At 36.2% G+C, this 25142-nt stretch overlaps 4 protein-coding genes across 6 annotated transcripts in view; 1 reads left to right on the forward strand and 3 right to left on the reverse strand.

Moving 5' to 3' along the window:
* Positions 1-722: 722 nt before the first annotated feature.
* Positions 723-4135, forward strand: LOC306985114 (SLC35A4 upstream microprotein). Its single transcript, XM_079587034.1, has 3 exons — positions 723-1201; positions 1641-1739; positions 3449-4135. The coding sequence occupies exons 1-3, from the start codon at positions 1190-1192 to the stop codon at positions 3638-3640; spliced, it is 303 nt and encodes a 100-aa protein (XP_079443160.1). The 5' UTR covers positions 723-1189; the 3' UTR covers positions 3641-4135.
* Positions 4136-5723: 1588 nt separating this feature from the next.
* cd74b (CD74 molecule, major histocompatibility complex, class II invariant chain b) lies at positions 5724-9482 on the reverse strand. 2 transcript variants are annotated; one of them, XM_079587109.1, is made up of 6 exons: positions 8768-9482; positions 7679-7842; positions 7501-7586; positions 6569-6590; positions 6169-6369; positions 5724-6031 (listed from the first exon to the last, which is right to left on the reverse strand). In XM_079587109.1, the coding sequence occupies exons 1-6, from the start codon at positions 8845-8847 to the stop codon at positions 5985-5987; spliced, it is 600 nt and encodes a 199-aa protein (XP_079443235.1). In that variant the 5' UTR covers positions 8848-9482; the 3' UTR covers positions 5724-5984. The 2 variants fall into 2 exon arrangements, with proteins under 2 accessions (XP_079443235.1, XP_079443236.1); XM_079587110.1 differs by having other exon boundaries at positions 7679-7839; positions 8768-8996.
* A 702-nt stretch (positions 9483-10184) lies between these two features.
* Positions 10185-14568, reverse strand: rps14 (ribosomal protein S14). Its single transcript, XM_079586561.1, has 5 exons — positions 14324-14568; positions 13531-13681; positions 10555-10716; positions 10383-10459; positions 10185-10289 (listed from the first exon to the last, which is right to left on the reverse strand). The coding sequence occupies exons 1-5, from the start codon at positions 14541-14543 to the stop codon at positions 10222-10224; spliced, it is 678 nt and encodes a 225-aa protein (XP_079442687.1). The 5' UTR covers positions 14544-14568; the 3' UTR covers positions 10185-10221.
* A 2103-nt stretch (positions 14569-16671) lies between these two features.
* The window catches only part of ndst1b (N-deacetylase/N-sulfotransferase (heparan glucosaminyl) 1b), a 94114-nt gene continuing 85643 nt past the window's right edge, over positions 16672-25142 (reverse strand). For both annotated transcript variants that reach the window (XM_079585274.1, XM_079585273.1), the window contains exons 13-16: positions 22676-22846; positions 22476-22585; positions 21876-21978; positions 16672-19420 (exon numbers count right to left, since the gene is read on the reverse strand). In XM_079585274.1, the coding sequence (XP_079441400.1) occupies positions 19301-19420; positions 21876-21978; positions 22476-22585; positions 22676-22846 (504 nt within the window). In that variant the 3' untranslated portion in view covers positions 16672-19300. The remainder of the gene's footprint in view (positions 19421-21875; positions 21979-22475; positions 22586-22675; positions 22847-25142) is intronic.

The following is a 25142-nucleotide window of genomic DNA, read 5'->3' on the forward strand; positions in this document are numbered from 1 at the left end:
TTGTTGAAATATGAAAATAATTTGATACATTCTGAAAATAAAGCACAAACCGTTCCAGTCTCAATGTCTTTTGAATAAGAAGTGCGCTTAAATGTATTGAGTGTGCACTTGTACGTACTTCAAATCTTAAAGGGATAGTTCACCCAAAAATAATAATAATTTGTCATCATTTATTCAGCCTCATGTTTTATCCAAACCTGTATGAGTTTCTTTTTTCTGCTGAACACACACAAAAAAAGATAATGTGAAGAATGTTGACAACCAAACAGTTTAAGGCAGACATTGACGTCCAGTAGGAAAACAAATACTATGATAGTCAACGTCTATCGTCAATTGTCTTCAAAATATCTTCTTTTGTGTTCAACATAAGAAAGAAACTCATGCAGGTTTGGAACAACATGAGGCTGAGTAAACGATGATGACATTTTCATTTTTTTTTTGGGTGAACTATCCCTTTAAATGTATATATATATATATATATATATTTAACTGTAGGCCTACTTGCAGACAATGTAATATTAATGAAATAAAAGCACCCATTTCATGATAGTTTCTTAAAACACTTCAACACACTATTAAAAAGTACACTTTGTAATAATGTCAAATAAAAAGTTTTACTTTATAGTATTAAATTATTATGTTTTAATAAGCCTTTAATCTTTTGTCATGCTATAAAGCACACTTGTTTTGAGTCAAAAGGTTGAAGGAAAGGTGGCAAAAACAATGGAGGAAGACAGGAAATGACGGAAGAGATTATATGTGCAGGTATAAACAGGAGAGATGAGATAACATCAAGGTTAAGATTTGTATACACAAGAAGACTAAACGGTACATTTTATAAAATGGGGAAACATAATACAGGAAGGAGTGAATACTGTGGGCAAGAAGAAACAGCGTCAGAAAGAAGGCAATTTAAACTAGCAGATATTCAACAAAATGAGTGTAATAGTTGTCCTTTTCAATATCTGGGAGAGGATGTAAAAAGGGAAGGAGAATATGACATTCGAATCCGCACTCCATACCAATCGGTGGCGGTAATTCACCATTTTTTATTGTTTGTCAAGCGCCATTAAAACCTCAAAAGAAGAAGAAAATGAGACAGACCAATGAAATCAAACTTAGAGCGCGATCTATATAGCTTTCAGGTCGCTTAATCGAGCTCAGAATCGCTGATCCCGCGCAAGCAGTCATGGCGGACAAGGTTGGTGTGCTACCGAATTTAATTAGAATTTTTACAAGTCACTTTAAGTTCTGTATATTTGATACTGTTAGCTACTTAGTCATGGCATTTAGTGTCCGCGAAACAACGGAAATAAAACAAATTGAGCTATTGAGTTGAGTGTTTGAGTTAGTGACCCTGTCCAGTTCACACTCTGTGTTACAATACATGCGTTTTCCCTGTCACGTATCTGTCAGTTATTATAGAACCTGTATTGTATCCCTATCCCTAAATGTCTTTTAAATATATATTTTTAATGAAACATTTAAGATCGAATAATTACAATCCCTTTTCTGCTGGCACACCCGCGATGACTCATTCTGCTGACAGTCCCGTCAACCACAACTATGATGATGATGATGATGATGGGGTTGTTTGTTTGTTTGCTGTGCATTTCTCAATCTTGATGTTTCTTGAACAGGATCCATTCCGGCAGCTGAAAGACCTGTCTCTTCTGAAAGGCCAGCTCGAAGACCTTCAGCGTCGGATGGAGGATGAAGTTGGGGTTGGAATTCCACAGGCAGGACTTTATATTTTTTCCAAACACATTTTTTTGTCATATTATTTTATACATCAGTTAGAGTGTACAAATTAAAGTCATTACGAATTGAGGTTGTTTTACTTGCTTTGTTATTTACTGAAGATGAAATAGTGTTAAGGTACATTTTAAATTCTTAAAAATAAATAACAAGAAAAACTGGTTTGTTGTTGGTGAATTTACATTTATGTATATAAATCTGCCACGGAAATAAAATAAAATTGATCACAAAGCAAGCTTTGTTTTTAGTGGGGTCAAAATCAAAGTATCCAAACGTAATGGTCCTCATTTATGAAAAGTGCGTACACCAAATTTCCAGCGTACACCCAAAACCACGGTGACTTTGCGATTTATCAATATGGACGTTGGCGTACGGCACGCTCAAATCCTACGCCAGCTCAGGAGGTGGTGTACATGTACGCACGTTTTGAGTTAGTGCTGAAATGCGCAGAAAAACAATTCCTAACACCACAAAACGCACTGACAAACTAAAGATATGATATATTATGACCCACTGTAAAATAACAACAACATAGAAATGATAAACTTCAGTGTTTATTTTTGTGAGTTAAGCCCGGCAGGTGCGCACGGACTGGGTTCAGTAATGAAAGGCTTTCAATGACCAAAAAATAATTCAGACTGACAAAAGAATTAAAATGACATTCTTCTTCTTTTAAATAATAATACTACAAATAATAATAATAATAACAACGACATTCTTCTTCTAAATAACAATAAGCGTCATTAATAATCAAAATCATTATACTAATAAGAAGAATATTACAAATTGTCATGCAATTATTCACATCATCATACACCCCATTACATGTGACGTCATGCGAAATTCAACGCTAATTGTTTCAAAACACGTGCTGTAAAATAATGCATTGTGATAGGTAATTTGCTCTACCAACCAGCGATTTAAACTGGATTTCCACCGGAAAAGTTTCTCCTCTTTGCCGTCTTCCGTGTGTCCATGGCGTAAAAATGAGGGCGTGGGGGAGGCGGAGACGTGAATATATAGGGGCGTGTTAATCTAATGACGATCGTTTTCAGCCGCGGCATTTATCAAGGGCAGGTATTGCGTACACCTGAATTTCAAAGGTACGCACAGCTTCATAAATCAGGCGGTGAGAGGAGTGCAAGCATAATCTTACGCCAACATATGCGCCCGTTTCGACGCAAGATTGATAAATGAGGGCCACTGTCTTTAAAGTTTACTGATATATCTTGCTGGATATTCTCGTTAATAAATGTGCCAGTATTTTTCCATAGTTGTTCAGTTTGTCAAACTCTGGACCCTTTTCACGAACTGTGATGACGCATTGTCGCAACAACAATGAACGTTGATCTAGCGTGGTTATATTTAATTAAAATAATAATAATGAAAATGAAAATTCTTAATTGTTTACTTAAATTACCCTCGCAGAAAATAGTGGCTCCTTCAATAAAAGCATAAACGATTGATTAGCAACCTTTTAAAGTTGTATAAGTTATTGCTAAAAATCAATTCCTTTATGGAGAAAATGAAAGCTATTTTTACTTCTGGAAGCCGCATTATATACAGCTGCTGTACTTTCTAGATTGGCTCTGTTGTAAAGTTGTGTAAATGCAATAGTAAATGTGAAAATGATGGCTTAATGAAGTTCTTTGTTTTTTCTCTCCGCCTCTTGCCCTCTTCCTCAATCTAGGGTGGAAGTGTGCTCAGTTCTCCCTTCCTCAAGGGCTTTTTGGCTGGGTATGTGGTGGCGAAGCTCCGCTCCTCTGCGTTCCTGGGAGTTCTTGTAGGAACATGCACAGGCATCTATGCCGCTCAGAGCTATCAAGTGCCTAACATCGAGCAGACCATCAAAAACTACTTCAGCTCATTCAGAAAGAGATAGAGCGAGCCATATAAAACAATCTCAGAAAAACAGTGCCTCTTTCAAAGAACTTCAACATGTACCTCCTCAACTGAGGGTGCCACTCATCAGACCACAGAATAACTGGATGTATTTAAACGACACTTTGTGTGTATAAAATAATCGGGCTTCTCTGGTTAGCAGTTTTAGGCTGTTTTCTATTTATAATTGCTGAGTGCTGTGCTGTTACAACGGCTTGTTTTTATATATATACCCAAATTCCTCATGATGATGCAAATGGCCAAAACTTTGTTATCAGTCCTTCATATGTTTCTGGTGTTCATGTTCTGTCTGTTACATGAATATTTTTGCCAATCATTTCTTTTTAATAGAAGTTTGCACTAAAACGGGTGAACAATCATGCCCAACACACTCTGTAAATAATGTCTGGCATTGAACAATTCCTGTACCTGTCAAATATCAGATGCTGCTGGAATGTTTGATATCGTTTTTTGAATAAATATATGTTGCACTTTACCACTCAACTCTACCACTTCTGCTTGTAATGAATAATAATGGAAGTCAGCCAATGGAAGTGAAATAGAAAACAGGAAGTAGCCCAATTAGCATGAAAACTGATTCACACACAGTTGGTTTTCAGATTCAGTATTGAATTCAAGTGGTATGTTTTTAAAGTGTAATGCACAATTGGTCTATGTAAAGAATTATTTAAAAACAGTAGTTATCAATTTTGAGTTATTTTTTCTTAGCTTGATATTTTGTTTTGGCTTTGCGCTTATTGCCATAATGCGTGATGTGTTTTTAAAGAGATTCGTTTACATACTTTGCATGCAAGCTATTTTTTCCAAGAATTTCTGAAAATGTTCTATTTTAATGAATAAAATATCAAATGGCTCTCTGTAGAAAAATGTATGCGAAAAGTTTATTTATTTATTTTTGTAGAAAAAGTGTTAACCAAAAGATAAATCTTTAAAAAAAAAAAAATGGAATTCTGGGCCACGATATACAATCCAATCACCTTTTAACCCGTGTATTATAATTTATGTTGCGGGTCAATTTGACAAATTGGAAGTACTGGTTAAGCTAGGATGGATATGCATTTTAAATTTCAAAATGAATATTTATGAACATTTTGTGATGTTCTCATCACATCAGGTCATGAACATGCCTGCAATGTTTTGATATTGAGGTGTTGTGGAATGCACGTACAACATTTTTGCTGATTTTTATGTTCACGGTTCAATGAAATTGACAAACTATTTCATGGTTATTCACAGCTGCACAGACCCCAAATTAAAAATGTATACCGGTATATATTTTTATGTCTGTTTCTCACCTAACCCTCTTGAGGGTATTTAAATTGACATGTATGCTTATGGCAGACACTTTTACCCAAAGAAATGTACACTGCGTTGAAGGCGCACATTTTTATCAGTTCAAGATTGTTAATTTCACTGGATATTGAGCGCATTTCTGGAGCCATGCTTTACTCTTTCAGCTTCGGGAAAGCACACAAAAATAAAACTTTAAAAAGAGATCAAAATTTTAAATCAACAAAAATAGTTACAATTCTGTTCATAATATTCATTTGGTTAAATTAAATAGTTAAGTACAGTTGTAAAAACATTTGTTCTCATGTTCATTTTTGTTGTATTGTTTCAGAAGTATTAACATTAAATGTTTTTACCAAAGAAAATATGTGTTTTTTTGTGAATTGTATTGAATCCACTTAGGATCAATTTGACCCACAACATAAAAATCATGCCCAGAATTTTAACACATGATAAAATCATGTGTGTGTGTCTGTGTGTGTTTGCTCCAGCCTTAAATTATACATGCTAATTTAAAGATCCTAAAATATTTGCAAGTACTCCTTGGGTCATGGAAATTCATATCAAGCGTAGCCTTCGCCATACAACTCGAAAGTACCAGTATTTGTCCAAAACAAACAAACACACAAATGGTTAGCAATTATGTTTATTGGCCATCTTTGTTAGCTATCCATCATACATTTACTATCCTTCTATATAACAGTTATCTCTCATCATCCAGTCTATGAATATTCAATAAAAGGCATTTAAATGTTAGTAAAAAAAAAAAAAAAAAAATTTAAAAAAATATTATTAAAGTGAAAGTTTTTAATAAAAGGTCAACACTGCAACAGATAATCTATAAAAGTCTGTAATTATTACCAGTACAATACGAAACACAATGAACTTTTAGATTTTCATGACAGAAAAATATCAAGCTATGCTTACCTCAAACCAAGCTATGAATCTAAAGTAAATGTGAAAGTTGAGCTGCTAAAGTTAAAGATAAAGACACCAGAATATGATATTTAAGAAGAAGTCTTCACTGCTCTTCTTTAGTGGCCATCTTTTCCCAGCAGAGGCTCCGTCACCTTTGCGTCAGCTGAAATAAAGAACATATCATCACACAACTGAGCACATTTCAAATATGAATCTTCTTTTGTGTTCAGCAGGAGAAAGACATTGAGACAGGTTTTTCCTCATCTATGCCGCAGCAGAACACAAGTATTCAGCTCATACCGGGACACTGAACAGTGCCGTTGTTCAGAGAACCAGGAGTCTGAACGCCGCTCTTGTCCACACACCAGCACCAGTTAGTCTCATCCCAGCACTGCTGGAGCTGGTAGTCCCCGTTCTCATCGCACCGGGGGCGGAAGGACGGCAGGGGACTCTTGACCACCCCGGCGGCCTCCTTCAGGCACTGGGACAGGACACTGGGCTCTGTGGGACACAAATGAACAGAGTTCAAACACAGTGTGTGTGTGTGTGTGTGTGTGTGTGTGTGTGTGTGTGTGTGTGTGTGTGTGTGTGTGTGTGTGTGTGTGTGTGTGTGTGTGTGTGTGTGTGTGTGTGTGTGTGCAGAGGACATAAAGTTGCTGAGAACTAAATCTGGTGTTTGACAATGACAAGATCTTGATACCTGGTTTGGGAGATGAGGAATCCTGAAATGTAGACAAATAACACATGAGAGAGCTGTAGATGGTAGGATTTATATATTGTATGTTTTTATATTTTTTTATTGATCATTTACTGTTTCTACACTACCGGACAAAAGTTTGTAAATAATTGCGATTTTTAATATATATGCTTTCCAAGAATGCATTTATCTGATCAAAAATACAGTAAAGACAGTTGTGTGAAATTTGAAAGAACTGTCTTATATTTTAACAATAAATCATTTTAACTGTCCATTGTTATTGGTGCTCAGTTATTAATAATAATTACTCTTTTTTCAGGATTCTATGATGAGAAGAAAGTTCAAAACTCTTTTAACATATATAAATGTCTTTTCAATGTGTCGTTGCTGAATAAAATGACTAATCTCTTAATATTTTATTTTATTTATTAATTTTTTCATTTAAATAATCTTGCTTACCTCAAAAATGTTAATGTTAACAGTTTCCACAAAAATATTAATCAGCAAAAAAACTGTTTTCAACATTGATAATAAATCAGCATATTATAATGATCTCTGAAGGATCACGGGACACTGAAGACTTGAGTAATGATGCTGAAAATTCAGATTTGCCATAGCAAATTACACTTTAAAATAATATTAAATTAGAAAATTACATTTGAATACAATTTCTCTCTTTTACTGTATTTTGATCAAATAAATGCAGAATTGGTGAGAATAAGATAATTATTTCAAAAACATGAACAAAATTATCATCCCAATCTTTTGACCGATAGTGTCACAATTTCTAAAGCAAACCCGTCTGATAAACGCAGCCCTAAAACTTGATTTGATTTTCTGACTCAATCCTGACACCACGTGGCCGCCAGTTCACATTACAACGTTCAAAAGGATTTCCTTTTCTTTCTTTTTTTTTTTTTGGAAATGAGTTTTACCTTCTCTTTGGGCGAGTCGTCAAGCGTCAGAGCGAGGGAGCTCATAGGGAGCTGCATTTTCATGGGAACCCCTTGACTGCGCATGACTGCACAAAAAAGGGAAGAAAGCCAAAGTTAATATGCTTCTAATAGAGGACATCTATGGTAGTACGGAAGCTCATAAGAATAGTTCTCTGACCAAACTTGCGGCTGAGCTCGTGCAGACGGTCGTTTCGTCTCTCGAGGGTGTTGAGCTGCTCTCTGTGGCTGTACATGGTGTATGCGGTGAAGGCCTGACCTGCGATCAGTATTGCAGCCAGCAGAGTCACTCCTGCCACCTTCAGGGCCCGACTGTTGGATCTTCTGGGAAACAGAACCAGTGGATTCATACGAGTGACATGATATGCTCAACCTAAGGCTGAACAACTGCGGTTATATTCTGAGATTTCATTGTGTACCTTGTTTGTTTGTCGTTGAAACATAAAATAACATAAAAATAAAAACACAAATAAAATAAGAGTGACATGCTGTGGCGGCGGCATAGCTACAACACTAACAAATTATAACAAAGACGTTTGATAAACTTCGGTTTACATTATTCAAAACAAAAACAGAATAATAGAGCTTGGTAATTTGATAGCTAAACCAAAAACGAACGTTTTGTCAATACTTGCTCACCCACAAGTTGTTACAAATCTGAGTTTCTTTCTTATGTTGAACACAAAAGAAGATATTTTGAACGTCGGCAACCAGACAGTTGATGGGCTCCTTTTGGGAAGTCAATGGGTGCCGTCAATTGTTAACGACATTCTTCAAAATATCTTCTTTTGTGTTCAACAGAAGAAAGAAAAAGAAAAAAAAGAAACTTAGGTTTGGAACAACTTGTGGGTGAGTAAATGTTAACAAAAAATACCTTTTGGGGGGTTAAATATCAAGTTGTATTGAGTTATGAATATGCTATGTGAGCAATTGTGATACGCAGAAACAAAACATTGCGATGACAAAAACACGCCTATTTCTTTTACACAACACATTATAGGCTAGCATATTCTTTATGAAGCACTAGTGAGGACTTCAAATGTATAGCGATATTTTATGTTTTTACACACATTTTCTGCTTATTTATGGAAGAAATCAGTAAAAAAAAAGACAAGAAAAAAGAAGCTCTCTACCAATCAAGGTATTTTCAGCCACTTATAGCAAATTTAGTTGACCTAAATTTAGCATGTATCATTGAGAGAAAACAATATTAGTTTATAAAATAAATAAAAAGCCAACGTTTCCTCACCCTCCCTGAGGTCCCATGTTGATTGAAGTTTGCTCACTTTGAGTTCTGAGGAGCGGTGCGTCGGTGCTGTCGGTGGACATTTCTGATTTACAGTCAGTCAAACTTCTCAAAATGTTTGTAATTTGATCAAGGGATTTTTGTACCAGCTCTCTAATATGAAAAAGTGAGAACTGAGAGTCCAGCAGTGAGACACTCGGATGAAAGTGTCTATAGAGCAGATTGAGGTGATTATTTCATTGGATAAGACGCGCTGCATCATCAGTTGTCAGACAAACGTGAACTTGAATATATACGGCTACGCGTCTCTCATACTTGCCTCATGCATTTATTTAGAAAATTTTAAAGTGCTATTTTCAACATTTTAAGGAAATTTGTCAGTAATTTATCTAGTAGGCTATATTTATCTTATCCCTTGCACAAAAAAAACCCCGTTGAAACATACTTACCAAATATAAATGTGTAATAAAGCCATAAATAATGACAGTAGGCTACTTATCTTTTGTTAATGTCTGACACGGATCATCATAATTAAATCAGATATAGTTATTTTTCTATTTTAAAGGATTCAAATTGCATATTTAAGAGCTACTTTCACTTTCACTCATCTTGTTTGTTCGGCAAGTTACTCTAAAAAAAGTTATTACTAGCCATTAATTATATCTTCAAAAGTGTAATTAGATTACTGTACCAATTACTCTCTGAAAAATATTGCATTACTTATTTCCTTATAAATCCTATATCAACCTCGACCAGTTGACCAATACAGGAAAAGACATGAAACAATTCTTTCAAATAAAAAATTGCATAAATTATTAATGAAGATTATATTAAAATTTATATTTTTTTATATTAAAGAAAAAAATAATTGTAACATTTTACGAAGAATTTTGATGTTTAATCCACTATTGTTTTATATAGAACAGTATTTAATGCAACTACATCTGAAGCAACTGCGGGAATCAAATTAAAGAAAAATTAAGAGTACCAGTAATCCCTTGCTTTACTTTTTCAAGAAAATGTATTAAATTACAGTAAATACACACAACAGTTTGTACAGATGTACCCAAGGACATTTAAACCCACTCAATTAGAGCACAATACACAGGTGGTCATATTCTTTGCAGTCTGATATTCCTTGTAGGATTCTCAAATTTCAGAAAACTTTTTAGTTAACTTTTTGCAATTCGAATCACAACTTCAGTCTCTGCGCATCTTAAAATACTTTCTGCAATGAGGAAATTAAATGTTCTGGCATAATCTGAATAAGGATGTTTTCTTGGTATTCCCCGAGCATTCATTCATTTGGTTTCAAAACACACCAGAAGATTATACATTAAACCGGTTAGACATGTATAATCGGCTAAAGGGAGCCAAACACGGGAATCACTTGTGCTTCAGTGAAGACAGGAGGCAAAAGTATTATTTGACACTTTATTCTGAAAAAATCCAATAGTTTACAGACGACGTCCACGACGACCTCCCTTTCTGCGGGTGCTGTCTGATGGAATGGGGGTGACGTCCTCTGGAAAAGAAAGTGAAAGTGAATGAGACTTCCTCATGGAAAACAATTTTATAACCCACTGAACAGAGATCAGTCTTCATTAGATAAACGTACCGATGCGGCCGATCTTCATGCCAGAACGAGCCAGAGCCCTGAGGGCAGACTGTGCCCCTGGTCCAGGTGTCTTGGTTCTTAAGAGGGGGAAAAGGAACAAGTAAATCATGATGCCAGCCCATGTTCCTCATTCCCATAAACCCACGGCATGACATTTCTCATCAGTCCTCACCTGTTTCCACCAGTGGCCCTCAGCTTGATGTGCAGGGCAGTGATTCCCAGCTCCTTGCACCTCTGAGCCACATCCTGAGCCGCCAACATAGCAGCATAAGGGGAGGACTCGTCTCTGTCGGCCTTCACCTTCATCCCACCAGTGACACGGCAGATTGTTTCTCTGGAGATCAAGAAGGAAAACTCAATCAGAAGATGATCTCCACCAGGATGCAATATCAACAATCACCTGAAAAGACTTTGTTCACCCAAAAAGGAATTCAACATCACATGGTTCCAAACTCATTACTTACTTCTAAGAAAATACTGGGCATATTTAAAATTGGAAAAAAAAAAAAAATGTATGAGAGGAAGACCAAAATTAAAGTCACTGAAGACCAGGGTTTATAATGGTGCAATGTGCAAGAACCATAGACGTTTAATGTAACTTCATCTTATGTCCACATGCCATCGATATAATACCTTGTGAGATGAATCTAATGGCTAAATTTAAGATATCAAATATTTGAGAACTAAAGGAAAAGGCAAAATTGTTAGTGAATAGAGTGCAACAGTCGGTTCTGGAAGTAAAAATAATCTCATTCATTTTCTCCTAAGGGAAACTGATCTTATTTTGTTTTTAGCAATACACAATTTATCAGCCTGCATTATTTCAAACTTGAATAAATCTGGTTGCAACAGTCAGGTTCCAGAACACAAAACATTAATTTCCTCCGTAGGAAAGTTGATTTTTAACAATAACTCAAAAATGTCTAACTCTTTCCCCACCATTGGCAATATTCTATCATTATGACAACACTCCCCTGCCATTGACAATTTTCTGACAATCCATGTTTTCACTGTTATACAGTAGAGGGCGCTATTTCACATCTTCTGAAAGATTACTGAATCTCCTGATCAAAACACAGGTGAATAAGAAGAAACAAGCTTTATAAACATTACTTATGCATGTAGTATTTTTGACAAATGTTTTTTGTTCAAAATTATTTTTTTTAAGATTCAACTTTTGATATATTGCATGTTCAGATATTCATGCAACAAAATACTCTGGGGGGGTCATGACAATTGTGAAAATGATTAAACGCTGGCAGTGAAAGTTTAAGACAGAGCTAATGTGACCTACAAGGTTGTTTGTTTATTACATTTTTAACACCATGTTAGCATCGACGCTACATGCATGGGAAACAAGGTCAAAATCACAATACTTAAATTATATGAAACATTTTAACTTGACAGGATAGAACATCTAAAATTATAGAACATTCATGTTATACATTCTGATATATTCCATGTACACAGGTATAAAAAAAAAAAAAAAAAAAGTGTTTTCTAGCAGTATCATCGAGAATTACAGTCCAACAAAATATGTTTAACAGTCAAAGGAACTTGACACTAGATACATAAGAGGAACCTCGCCAATCATTATAAACCCATGTGCAAGTCGAGTGACCCAGTCGGCACCTCGTGAAGACAACTTGGTCATGTCTTGATTTGAAGTTATGGAAGACACTTTATACTGGGGTTTATTTCATACGGTTTATCGTTTTATATTCGTCCCATTCCTTCTGCCACTTGTTAGTGATGTATGAGCTAATTAACGGTCTGAAATTAGGTGGTATTTGGCAGTCAGATTCTTCCAGGTCAAGCACATCCCTGCCCGCTCTCTCATTACCAGTCAGTCTAATGTGGCTACGAGGTTGTTACACCAGAATATTTGCTTCTGCTGAAGCCGTTAGGCCGCATTATTTCAACGTAACTTTTGGAAAACTATATTACTTATGATTGGATTTGACACGAGTCAAAATCAAAATGCGCAAAAAAAGCCCATTACCTCCGCCCACTCCCATGAAGCACTGCAAATTACATTTTTACTTTTTTTAAAACCCTATGAGATAAGTGAATGGAAAAATTAAGACTTAAAAAGTGAACAGGAACAGTTGCCCTCTTTAATGATATACATTTTGGTTTGCTCATCACACAAAGCTAAAACAAAGGGCTTAACATACATATTAATACAAGTATGAACTACTTTATGCCTAATTTTGGGGCTTGACAGTCCCAGTTTACTTTCACTTATTACACAGAATAAATATATATTTGTGGTGAAAAATCACACGTTTGAAATGAGAGGGTTACCAAGTTAAAGGATAATTCCGGTATTTAACACCTTGAGTCTATATTGTAGTTTGTTTTGGATGAACAAGAGTGGTGGACAACATTTTTTTGACAATGGTTCCTCTCTCGAGTTTTTGACTATAATAGAATTGGCCATGGACCCATTTAACACTGGAGTCAATGGGCATGTCCGAAAATGTCATTAAAACAGCCAATAATGTTCGTTTACAAAACTGTTAAACTCACCGAGTGGTTAGTGGTGTTCGTTGATGATTATAAACAATATATCGTCGCAATATATGATTCCAATCCGTTTATTTTGCTATAGTGGAACTTTTTTCAACAATGGGATTTTACAAAATGACGAATAAAACACGACAGAAACTGTATTTCGCAACACTTTTTGTTTCTGGAACATCAACTAACATCACTAATCACTCGGTGAGTTGCACAGTTTTGAAAAATAATGTTAAAGGTTGTTTTAATGACATTTTCGGACATGCCCATTGACTCCAATGTTAAATGGGTCCATGGCCAATTCTTTTATAGTCAAAAACTCGAGAGAGGAACCATTGTCAAAAAAATGTTGTCCACCACTCTTGTTCATCCAAAACAAACTACTATATAGACTCAAGGTGTTAAATACCGGAATTATCCTTTAAGTTAAAACATTCATTTTGGGTAATCTACGATAAGTGTTGAGAAAAAAATAACAAAATGGTTTAACATATCAATGTATTTCTCAATTTACACTTCACTGCCCATTGGGAAAAAAAAAAACTCACTTAGGCTAAATTGTTTTGTTAGTATTTGTGCTTTTTATATGCATACAGAATTTTTTCCACATGTTTAGATTACTTACTTGCCAGAGAGGTCAGTGACATGCACAAAGGTGTCGTTGAAGGATGCGAAAATGTGGCAGACTCCAAAAACATTCTCGCCTTCGGCAACCTGAGGTCCAAGACTGATGACCTGCTCTTCCTTCTTTTCCTTACCCTTGCGAGGTGCCATTGCTGAAATACATCAATATTCAACAGTCAGGTCAACTTAATATGAAAAACATCTCATAATAAGACAGACCCTGAGGTCTACAAATAAAGTCAAACAAGGTCTCTCTTATTGACATGCTTTTCTATTGCATTCGAAAATACCTGCTGGTGTACGACTGTGTGTTTAAACTAGTTAGTCATAGCATTATAAACGGACTTAATTTAACGTTAACTGCTGACTATATTATCATGAAATACTGAAAAAATCCAGAAAGGCCAAAGCATTCACCGACATGCATTCAGACGCCAAAGCTGCGCTAACAAACCTAGAGCATGTTCAGCAATAAAACCAATTAAGATATTTTTAACGAAGACGTTTGATTTATACGAGAAACTAAGCACATTTCCCACACATACTGTAAAGCAGTCGAGTATATCTGTAACTGTAGCGGCTCGTGCAGCTGCGCTGGACACACCAATATGGTGCAGGACCCCGCTACAGCAACTCACAATCCGCTTAAAATACTGCATTTATCACCATTTATGGGTGTAATATCACGTTTTACTGGTGCTTGAGATGATTGGGGATGTTACAGAAGATTGATTTGATATTTCACACTTTTTGTAAAGGTAGGATTTAAACGGATTGTAACAGTGTTCTCTTACCTATGTGTGTCTCTAATCGAGGCCGAAACAGGAAAGGAAAGAGAAATCGCTGCCGGGTTGAAAGTTCAAGCTCTACAAACGGAAGTAATGGTATATAGAATAAAAGTCCCCTATGTATACTCCTCACATGCTCGAATATATGTACTCTTGTTTGTTTTTTTAAACCCATGGTTTTCAAAAAAAGAGAGATAGATAGTTTGGTGCTGTCTGTACCAAACATAACTGCCGGAACTAAACCCCATTTACGCCTCAGTTATTTATTTTTGCATGCTTATGATTTATTTTGCTTAATTTATTCAAGTTATTTATGTAAGTCATTAACTCTTGCTCGCTTTACTGCTTTTATCTGTTTTATCCGGTAAGAATAAATAATGTTGTTGTTTGTACTATGACAAATAATTAAAAATCTTAACAGTTCCCTCATGCAACATTGTAAAAGCCATGATGACTTTACACCTATCCACGTATTAATAATCATTGAATAAAGTAAATTTTTATTAATTTGCTGATTTACATTTATATTGCAGCACATTTCAACCCATACAATAATTTACTGCCACTACAGTCATGAAATAAAACCTTTTTTTTGTTAGAGTAAAAAAAAAAAAACAGTTTGTAAGCAGTAAGAGATATTTTTTTTCTGTTTATTTTTCCCCAGTGTCACGTTGCAACAAGTATGTATATGACATACTATGCTGTTATTGAAAACTTTCCCAACATTAAATCACATCTAACAACCAGACAATTTCCCCATCCATAGGCTACACCCTTAAAAAAATATCCTGACATTTTTTCAGTATAGCTTAATAATACTCCAAAAAGTAAGAGACTTCATTAAAATGACGAATGCCTTCCAGGACAGCACATGCATCTATATTGCATGTTCATATACTAAAACAAATCACGCGAGCCATATATACCGTGGCCATACAGTGTTCAGCCTCCCAAATGTAAATGAACAGTCTGTGGTTAATGTAGCGGCTCATTGGCAGTGTCAGAATGATGGAGTGTACAGCTCTGGCCAATATGCACTCTGCTTTGATGAGTGTGTGATGTGGATGCAAGCCATGCTCACAGATGCCCTGCCGCCGCTGCTGACAGATTGAGATGCAGCTGTAGTTTATGTTTGTTTTAAATATCAAACCCAACCAGTGACACACCAATGTTTCATGGGACAAGGATCAGCTGTAAGTCTGCTAATCCGCATGGAAAGAGGCTTCCTTTGAGAATGAAGATCAAAGTGACATAAAATTACATCCATATGAATGTACAAAAGGCTATTTTGGCATCCAAAGCCCTAGAATTTGTATCTAAAATAGTGTATAATTGTTCCATTTTAAAGAGAAATTTCAGGCTGTACTTATATATAATATAAGTTATATAATAAAATATATTATTTTTAGGGGTGGGCAAAGATTAACCGAGATTAATCGCATTAAAAAATAAAAGTTTGTGTTTACATAATATATGTGTGTACTATAATTATTTTGTATATATAAATACACACATATGCATGTATATATTTAAGAAATATTTGCATATACACTGTATATATATTTATACATATATATATATATATATAATATGTATATTATTTATATATAAACACATTTTTCTTAAATATATTCATGCATGTCTGTGTATTTACAAAATAATATACACTGTACACACACATATATTGTGTAAACACAAACTTTTATTTTGGATGCAATTATTCGTGATTGATCTTTGCCCAGCACAAATTGTTTTATGTAAAGTTTCTTTATAAATGTATAATAAAAATATTTGTAAAAAATAATGGTGGTGATGTGTGTTAATTTCATTTGTTTATATGGAACATCTAAACAATAAAAAAACTAAATAAAGGATTAAAATCACCTTAGAGGAGGTGTTTTTCTAAATGAATTCATATTATTTATAAAGTGTCATTACTCATTATTGCTCTCTTCTCTTTTCTTACCCGCACTATATAACATTTCACTTCAAACTTAAGTTTTTCATTGCACTTAGTTTTGAATGTTTCACACACATATAAGCGCCGCCTGGTGGTCAATCTCCACTGATTTTACATTCCATCAGTCAGAGCAGAGTGTGAAGATTGAATTAGCAGAGCAACAGCACAGCTGTACATAAAATATTGCAATCCACACAACATAATTGGAGAAAAATTGTTGGTGGCTCATATGTGACCAGGACAGCAAGTCTTTGGTGTATCAAGAGCTATGGTATCCAATGTCGGCATGCCTCTGAAGAACCATATGGCTGGAGCACATCCCATCCCAGTATCCATACGCACATATGAAACGTACTGCATACTTGTACTTAATAAAATAAAAAAAGACAACAAATTAAAAAGACAGTGGTTTCTTTATTTGCAAATTAATCACAAAAATATTGGCTACCAACAATAAAAAATATTAACAACAGTAGGTTTGATTGTACAGTCCAGATGATTATTTCCTTACAGTTATTTTATTCTACCTATTGATACCCTACATTATGATACAGAAAGCACAATATTGGCAGTGTGAAGGTCATTGGGACCCTCTGCACGTCTGTGAGTGTGTCGATGTATAAAAAAAATGATAGCTAGTTCATTCATATTTTATAATTTGTTCCATTCACTCAAAAAACAAAACAAACAAAAAAACAGGTTCTGTACACTGCGACAGAAATTTGATTTAAACATAATTTGTGCTTGGTGCAAAACATCCCATTTTACCAGGAAACACGATATTGCATTATTAGATGTCAGTTGTGGGTTTGGGAGCAGAAATACTAAAATGATATAGAGAAAATGAAGTTTTACGTGCGTGTGATTATGAAGAATCCGAAAGCAGCATGTAAGGTGCGTGATTCTGTACCGCAGACAGTTTACTTGTAAACTACTTATATTTGAACCAAGACCCAGTAAAACTATCTGTAAAAGCTACTGGTAATACAAAAATGCTCTGTGGACCCAAAAGTCTTCCTGTGGACTGTTGCAAAACCTTCGTGGGAAGTGATATCCGGGCATTGTACGCGTTTCCACTCCTTGGTCAACAACACAAATATTGTGCTTCTCAAGCATCATACTTCGAGGTCGATGAAGAAAATGAAGGGTTGTACAGTTTCTTACAAATAAGATCTATATTATAGAAAATAAACGCTCTGAGATACTGTCACTTCTCCAACTGTAATATTGCCAGACCCCTTCCATCCTAAAGCAGGGGATATCTCATCAAACATTGTACTTTTTGGCGCCTTTTCATTCATCATGAAATACTTGACCGAAGGATGCACTTGAATCAGAACGCCAAACGTCTATAAGAGGCACACAGCTGTTAGAGGAGACAGATATATGCTGCACAAATGCGAGTCTGATGTAATTGTGCATGGAAGTACGGAAGAAAGTGCACAAAAACCTTTCAAAGACAAATGAAAAACAGAAGGGAGCAAAATTAAATCCAATTAATTTTATGTTATACATAAAATGAGATTTGGGTTCGTTCCATGAGTTCTCATTTCGGCAGCAAGAGAAATGAAATGCATTAGCGCAGTGGTTTAATTCAGCCCCGGCGACTGGGTTAAGGGGCTTTGTGGAGCTTTCCATGGATCGCCATTGCCTGCCACTGAAAAGGCATAGTGTCGATTATATAGCATCCTAATTCCTTGCTTACATTCATGGGCGTAATTCCTACGGTTCAGTAGCAGTCAACAGTTCCTACAGAACACAAGTCATATAAAATGGCCTTTTAAAATGGTCTCTTGGCAGAGGAAATACATTCCAGGACACATTCTGATGACAACCCTGAATGAAAAGTGATTAGATGTTGTGATATGCTAAAACAATCACATATAAAAAAAGAAAGAAAAAAGAAAAATGGGTGAAACATTCATAAAAAAATACAGGTGATAAAAGATTACTGGCGGGCAGATTTTATGAATCACTATTAAAACGGCAATACCCTTACTTAATGCTCCGGTGAGATTTGTGATATAATGCTAAAATAACACATGGGTCCAGTTCTCACAGGGACATTCATCATTCGAATTACGATTAAAAAGATCCAGCCCTCGAGGGCGATCAAGACACATCAGTTTGTGTACTTCAGTGAATTTAACCGTAATTGGCTTGATAAAGTTGCATTAAGGCAGTTACTGCACATATAACGGGCCAACAACATACCCAATTTTTTTACAGTTTCATATTTACAGTCACATTGATTATGGATGTAGCTTATCTGTGTTTTAGTACCACAATTTATCACGCATTATTAAGCTGTCCTGTGGATTCGTAACTAATAGCCATAAATACATCGTAATGAAATTTCACCTTTAAATGTCACATTTTAAGCCCGGAGGGTGCAGCTGTAACGAATGGGCTCAATATCCTATGAAATAAAAAACGTTTAAAACAGAAGAATAAAACTACAAGGCGGAACAGCCTTGTGTTGTGCAACACAACACATGAAATGAGTGTTAAAATAAGATTTAACCAAGAAAACAAAGAAAGTCTGACTTTAAGGTACCACCCTGGCACTTATTTATCTGTGGTGGACTTGTGTATGTCCTACAGCTCTGTCAAAAGAGATATGTGCCTCCTCTCCCATATTGCATGTCCATTAGTTCTGACACTACGTCTCCCTGGTACTTCAACACACCAGAGAAGTAGAATGTCTTTTGGAAGCCTCCCGTTGTGATCCCATGTTCGAGCCGAGATTTGTGGCAGGTGTACCCCAAGGCTATATCCTGGGCACATCACTGTTCTCCAAAACGGAACAGAGCCACTAGCGCATCCACGCCCGTCTTTCTTTACCGCTCCGTCGTGTCCTCTAGAAGCTCAGTTCAATGAACTGAAGGCCCTCAAAGCCACTGAAGAAGACTTGACCGACCGTGGCCGGCGGCTGACAGGGGTGGACAAGAGGGCGAGTCCCCTTAAGAGCAGAAGGAGGGGTGTCCGAGTCTGACCAGTGTGTCCCCACCCCCCTCCTCAGGTTACCTGCTGTGGAGTAGCTCCTCCCTCAGCCAGCTAGGCAACGGCTGGCCCATTTTGTACAGCAGCTTGGAGAGCTCAATGTTGTGCTCATGGTAATACTCTCTCAGGAAGGTCCGGGACTGTGGAGGAAGAGGATGGGGTCAGTTTCTCTGCCAACATGTAATGTACATGTCATGCTAAAGCTTTGTGTGGGCTTCTTTATTGTGTCTAAGGTCAATAGACATACAGTGCCTCGAATTAGTGAACACACCCATGCTAAAGTTGACTAAAAAGAGGAATAAATAAAAAATCATCTTTTTAAAAATAAAATTAGGAAAACTCCAACCTTTAAGGACACCAATTTTCTATGTGAATGAATAATGTATCGTAAATAAATAAATGTTCTTCTTTAAAATACAGGGTGCATAAGTCAGGACACCCCTATGTTAAATTCCCATAGATGCAGGCAGATTTTTATTTTTAAAGGTCAGTTATTTCATGGATCCAGGATACTATGCATCCAGATAAAGTTCCCTTGGCCTTATTAAAATAGCCCCACATCATCACATAGCCTTCACCATACCTAGAGATTGGCATGGTTTTATTTCAGTTCGCCTAATAGCTGGTTTGATTTGCATTGAGAGATGATCTTATGGAAATATGGTATGGTGAAGGGTGTGTGATGATGCGCGGCTATTTTAATTCCAAACGCCAAGGGAACTTTATCAGGATGCATAGTATCCTGGATCCATGACATAAGTGGCCTTTAAAAATAAAAATCTGCCTGCATCTATGGGAATTTAACATAGGGGTGTCCTGACTTATGCACCCTGTATTTTAAGGAAGAAATTTTTATTTATTTACGATACATTATTCATCCACAAAGAAAATTGGTGTCCCTAAAAGGTTGGAGTTCTCATTTTTTTAATTAAGGCATTAAGATCAATTTCCAAAAGATGATTTTTTTATTCCTCCTTTTAGTCAACTTTAGCATGGGTGTGTTCACTTATTCTAGGCACTGTACATGCACATATACACACACACACACACATCTACATATGTGTGCGTGTCCGTTATCATTTTTACATTTAGATCAGCTTTGCCATTATCTGAAAATGTTTTATGTTTGGCAAAATAAATCTCCATTTTAATACTTTAGTACATTATAATGCTGCGATGCCAAAATTCACTTGTTTTTTCACACATTATTTTTAGTTATTAGTCAGTGTATTTTACATTTATTTAGCCTAAACAGTTTAGAATTGTAATCTCAGCCATATATCAGCAATCATATGGAAATGGACTGGACTTTTATTTTGGACAGATTTTTTCACCACAAATCATTTACTGACCACATGAATAGATATTGAACTGATTGATTAATATAGCACACTATTTTATCTGTGAATTTTCTCACTTATTGACAGGAACAATATAGAGTGGAGAGGAAATTATGGTGTAAATGTGAAACGAGCAGGAAGTGATTTTCATTTATTCAAACATCATCATAATCTACTTTTAAAATGCATTATACCCTCATGCTAAACAGCTAAATATTTTTGACTGGATATTAGACCAAACGCCTCCGGCCTAGAAAAGGTCATGAACCATAGCCACTGCTGTGTGTGTGTGTGTGTGTGTGTTAAATAACAGCTCAAATGAAAGCTCTTTTTTTTCCCAGGAGTGCTGCTACTGCGACTGCGTCTGCAAAGCCACGACACATCAGCCTGTTCTTTCACCCCTCATTAACTTTGATGTGTCTGCCAAGAAGCCTCAAGGTAACATCAAGGTCTTCGGCATTCGACTGAGCCTCTCTTTATCATACTCTGTTAAAAGATACTGAGTGAAGCTGGGCCCTTCTAGAAAATACACCGGTCTGAATGACCCTGAAGTAATGAGAAAGGAATTCAGTGGCTGCAAACAGTCTTACTGAAAGCTAAAAATATGTATTGTACATTCAAAACTAATTTAATTTCTGTAATGCGACATTTATGAGTAAAACTGAATATTCAACAGGAAATACTGTAGGGCAAGATATTAATTATCTGGATTTAACTGGATTATAGATGTTAATCTATATGATTTTATTGTTTTTTATTCTTTATTTAAAAATCTGATATGCCCATTTAGACAACTGGGTTGAAACATTTTTTTTTTTTTAAATGAATACTTTTATTCAGCAAGGACACAAAAAATTATTAAAACTGGAGTAATGATGCTGAAAATTAATCACAGGACTAATATACATATTTAAAATATATTCAAATAGACAAACACTTATTTTAAATGGCAATAATATTTCACTATATTTCTGTTTTCATTGTAATTTTGATCAAATACATGCAGCCTTGGTGAAGATAAGAGCCTTCATACCGACCCTAAACTTTTGTACAGTAGAATATTTTTAAAAATCATGTTTCAAGCAGTTTTTGCAATTGAGATATTAAACAACTAAAGAGATTTGAGTAAAATATGCTAAAACATGTCTGTGACCTGTATGAACAAGCTTCTTTCTCTTTGCAATGTCAATCAAACCGAAAAAGACTGTTAAAAACAAAACAAAAACAGGAATTTGAACTAGAATTATAATCTCACATCAATGTCCATGTCAGGATATCTTCTGCCCTTACTCTTCCCCAGGCATTTGGTCTTCCCTCCATCTAGCAGCTGACACCAGAAGCCCTTCTTCGGGTCGAACCTGCAGCAAGAAAGAAGGGACAAAATGGAGGACAGGCAGCTAAACACGGCAATGTTTCAACATCAGCCTAATCAGAAGGGAACATAACAGACAGATGGAGCACAGCAAGGCCTCCAGAGAGGCTGCCACAGGACAAACCATCTTTATTGTCCAGTGGGACATGTGGCTGGCAGATGTTACTGCTTATGAGATTATGTGATACAGCATGAGAGGACAGCGGACAGATAGAGAGAGAAAGAGAGACAAGTGGTAGGGGTTGAGTGAAAATAAAACGTGTACATGAGGTGGTAGAGAAGGCTGGGAATTAACAAGCACTCTTGTGATCCTGTCAGACTAATGGGATCCATCAAGACGAGGAGACTACTGTGAAACACTTCAAAGCAGCTCCAAACAAAACACTCCAGGTGCTCAATAATGTACAGCATATTAATGACTCTTAATTGTCAATCATAAAAGAGAAATGAGAAACTTGGAGCTTTTGAGGACAAGCTTCTTACGCAAGGATCTTGTGGTAGTTGAGCGTGTTTGTCAGGCCTAGAAACTTCTGGATTTTGTCCATCACTGAAGCTGGTTCTGTCCTCAGCATCTGTCCATCCAGGACCAGGATCTGAGAAGAAAGAAACGGGTTCATGTAAGTCATAGAAATATTCTAAAAAGCACGACGTACTGATGGACATACATGCACTTAGCAAATTACCTGACTGGGGTGATAGTGTGTGAGCCAACGCTGAAGGTGTGTGGAGTAAAGTCCGGGCAACAGACATCGGCTCTGCAGGACCCTCAGTTTGATGGGCGCGTCCCGGCCAGCAGTGATGACATCATGGAATGTATATTTCTGAGCCACAGGATCATCATGGGCCCTCTGGTGCTGGAAAACAGCAAAAACAGCAATGAATATACAAACTCATCATATTAACATAGTGCTGTGGAAAAGTAAGTACACCCCAGGAACGTAAAATCTAATTTATACCTTAAGACCTTTTTTTAAGACCTGCACAAATAAAATTAATATCATATGTCCACATAGAACAACCCAAAATCTAAATCACGCATCTCAGAATGATACTGGATTTTGCTTATCTGATGATTGTTTAATGAAAAGCAAAAACAGATTATTGTGCCAAAACTAGTTAAATCTATATACTGAATGTGTTAATGTTCTTAGTCTTTTTCTCCTGTTATGGGCAGGAGAAAGATAAGAAGAGTTTATGTTGATCTAAATGCCTGATTCAACTTATTGTGTAAAAAGATTATATGTATAAAGCAGGACTTTTAATTATAAACAAGCTGGAAATTCAACTTTACTTTTATCTGGAAATGTCTATGCTTTACTACTTCCAGCTGCTCATTCAAAAAGTTGAGGGAGATAATATGCACTCTTAAAGGATACCTATTATGCAAAATTCACTTTTACATGGTGTTTGAACATACAGTAAATGTGTGTTGGCAGTGTGTGTACACAACCACCCTATAATGATAAAAATCCACCAAGTGCTTTTTTTTTTTTAAATCACCATAAATCATAAGCACTGTCTCAGAACAAGCCGTTCTCAGATTCGGGGCAATGTGACGTACTTTTGCACAAGCCCTGCCCACAACGATTGACTGACACTACAGGTTTAGTAGACCCGCCCTGAGTGAGCTGTCCACAGGCCGCCAGTTTCGACACCGGAGCAGCTGTAGACTAGAATGTCTTCTAAAGTGATTGAGGTGTTTTGTTATAAGATGTAAGAATGAACATAGCAGTCTTCATTTACTCTCGTTGTTATTCGACGATGGATCTGTACCAACTGTTCGAGATCCAGCTTAAAGGAACACGCCGACTTTTTGGGACTTTAGCTTATTCACCGTATCCCCCAGTATGTATACGGTTAGATTAGAAGATGGCTGTGTCTCATGTGACCTTGTTATTTGTACCCGCTGTGCTATACAAATCACAATATGTAAATAGGAAAATGTTGGCGTTTTTTTGTTACTTATTGGGAGCAGTATGCTAGCTGGAGCCGTTTACCTCCAGTCTTTGTGCTAAGCTAGGCTATAGCGGTGGGTGCGTCAGACAGAGTTACGGCACGCATGGAGATGAAAAGAGTATGTATGGACTTATCTAACTCTGGGGGATACGGTGAATAAGTCCCAAAAAAGTCGGCGTGTTCCTAAAGTCTCCGGAGTGATAGGCCTAATGTTATTGATTACGGCAGAAATTAAAGTGAGCGCGCACTTTATGACAACTCATCGAGCCGTTTTACGGATATAAAGTTGACCAGTTTATTAAGCACCCCCTGAAAAGATGTGTATATGTTTGTGTCAAAGAGCAACTAGGGATACCATCTAGAGTTCTTCAAATCAACACATGGAGGACGTTAAATGCCAGTTTTCAGTTTATTCTCCCAAGAGCTCTGTGACAGTTTGTTTACTGTTAGTTGTAACGCGTGTGTTGTGTACTTCGCTGTATATGTTGATGATAATGAAAGGGAGAGAGAGAGTTTATGGATAAGACTTAATGCGCACTTCTTATACGGTGTTTATTCAGCTCTTACAGTGATTCTTTGGAGTAAAACTGACGCTTCATCTTTTGTGTGATGTACAATAAACTGCATTGAACTCATCAGTGTATATTTTTAGCCATCATTCGGACACGGTCCGCTACTACTAATAAAAAATTATCTGTGGGGTATTTTGAGCTAAAACTTCACATACACACTGGGGACATCAGATACTTATTTTACATCTCGTGAAAAGGGGCATAATGCCCTTTAAGTGCTAACCATCTACACATTACAAAATAAAAACCATAAAATAATCATTGTCATAACCCATCACCAATAGATCATAAAAAGCAATGAATACCGTACATTTATGGATTTTGCCAATGTTAATAGATAAAAGGCAGTGTAATTTAACAAATGACACTTAATGTAATGTACATTTTGTAATGATTTCTACAGATTACCTTCATAACGGCAACCAAGAATAACAAATCATAATGTGAAGCATTCGTTGAATCGTTGAAGCTGAAGTGGACATTTCAACATGACAATGAATCAAAGCATGCAATCAAATCTGCTAAAAAAAACAGCTTACAGTGTCTAACATTACAGGTGGACTTCTTGGAAAAAATGTATAAGCTACACACGTGTAAAATATGGGCTCTGTAGGACCCAGCA

Source organism: Phoxinus phoxinus (assembly GCF_949152265.1).
Source record: "Phoxinus phoxinus genome assembly, chromosome: 17".
In the NCBI taxonomy this organism is placed as follows: Eukaryota; Metazoa; Chordata; class Actinopteri; order Cypriniformes; family Leuciscidae; genus Phoxinus; species Phoxinus phoxinus.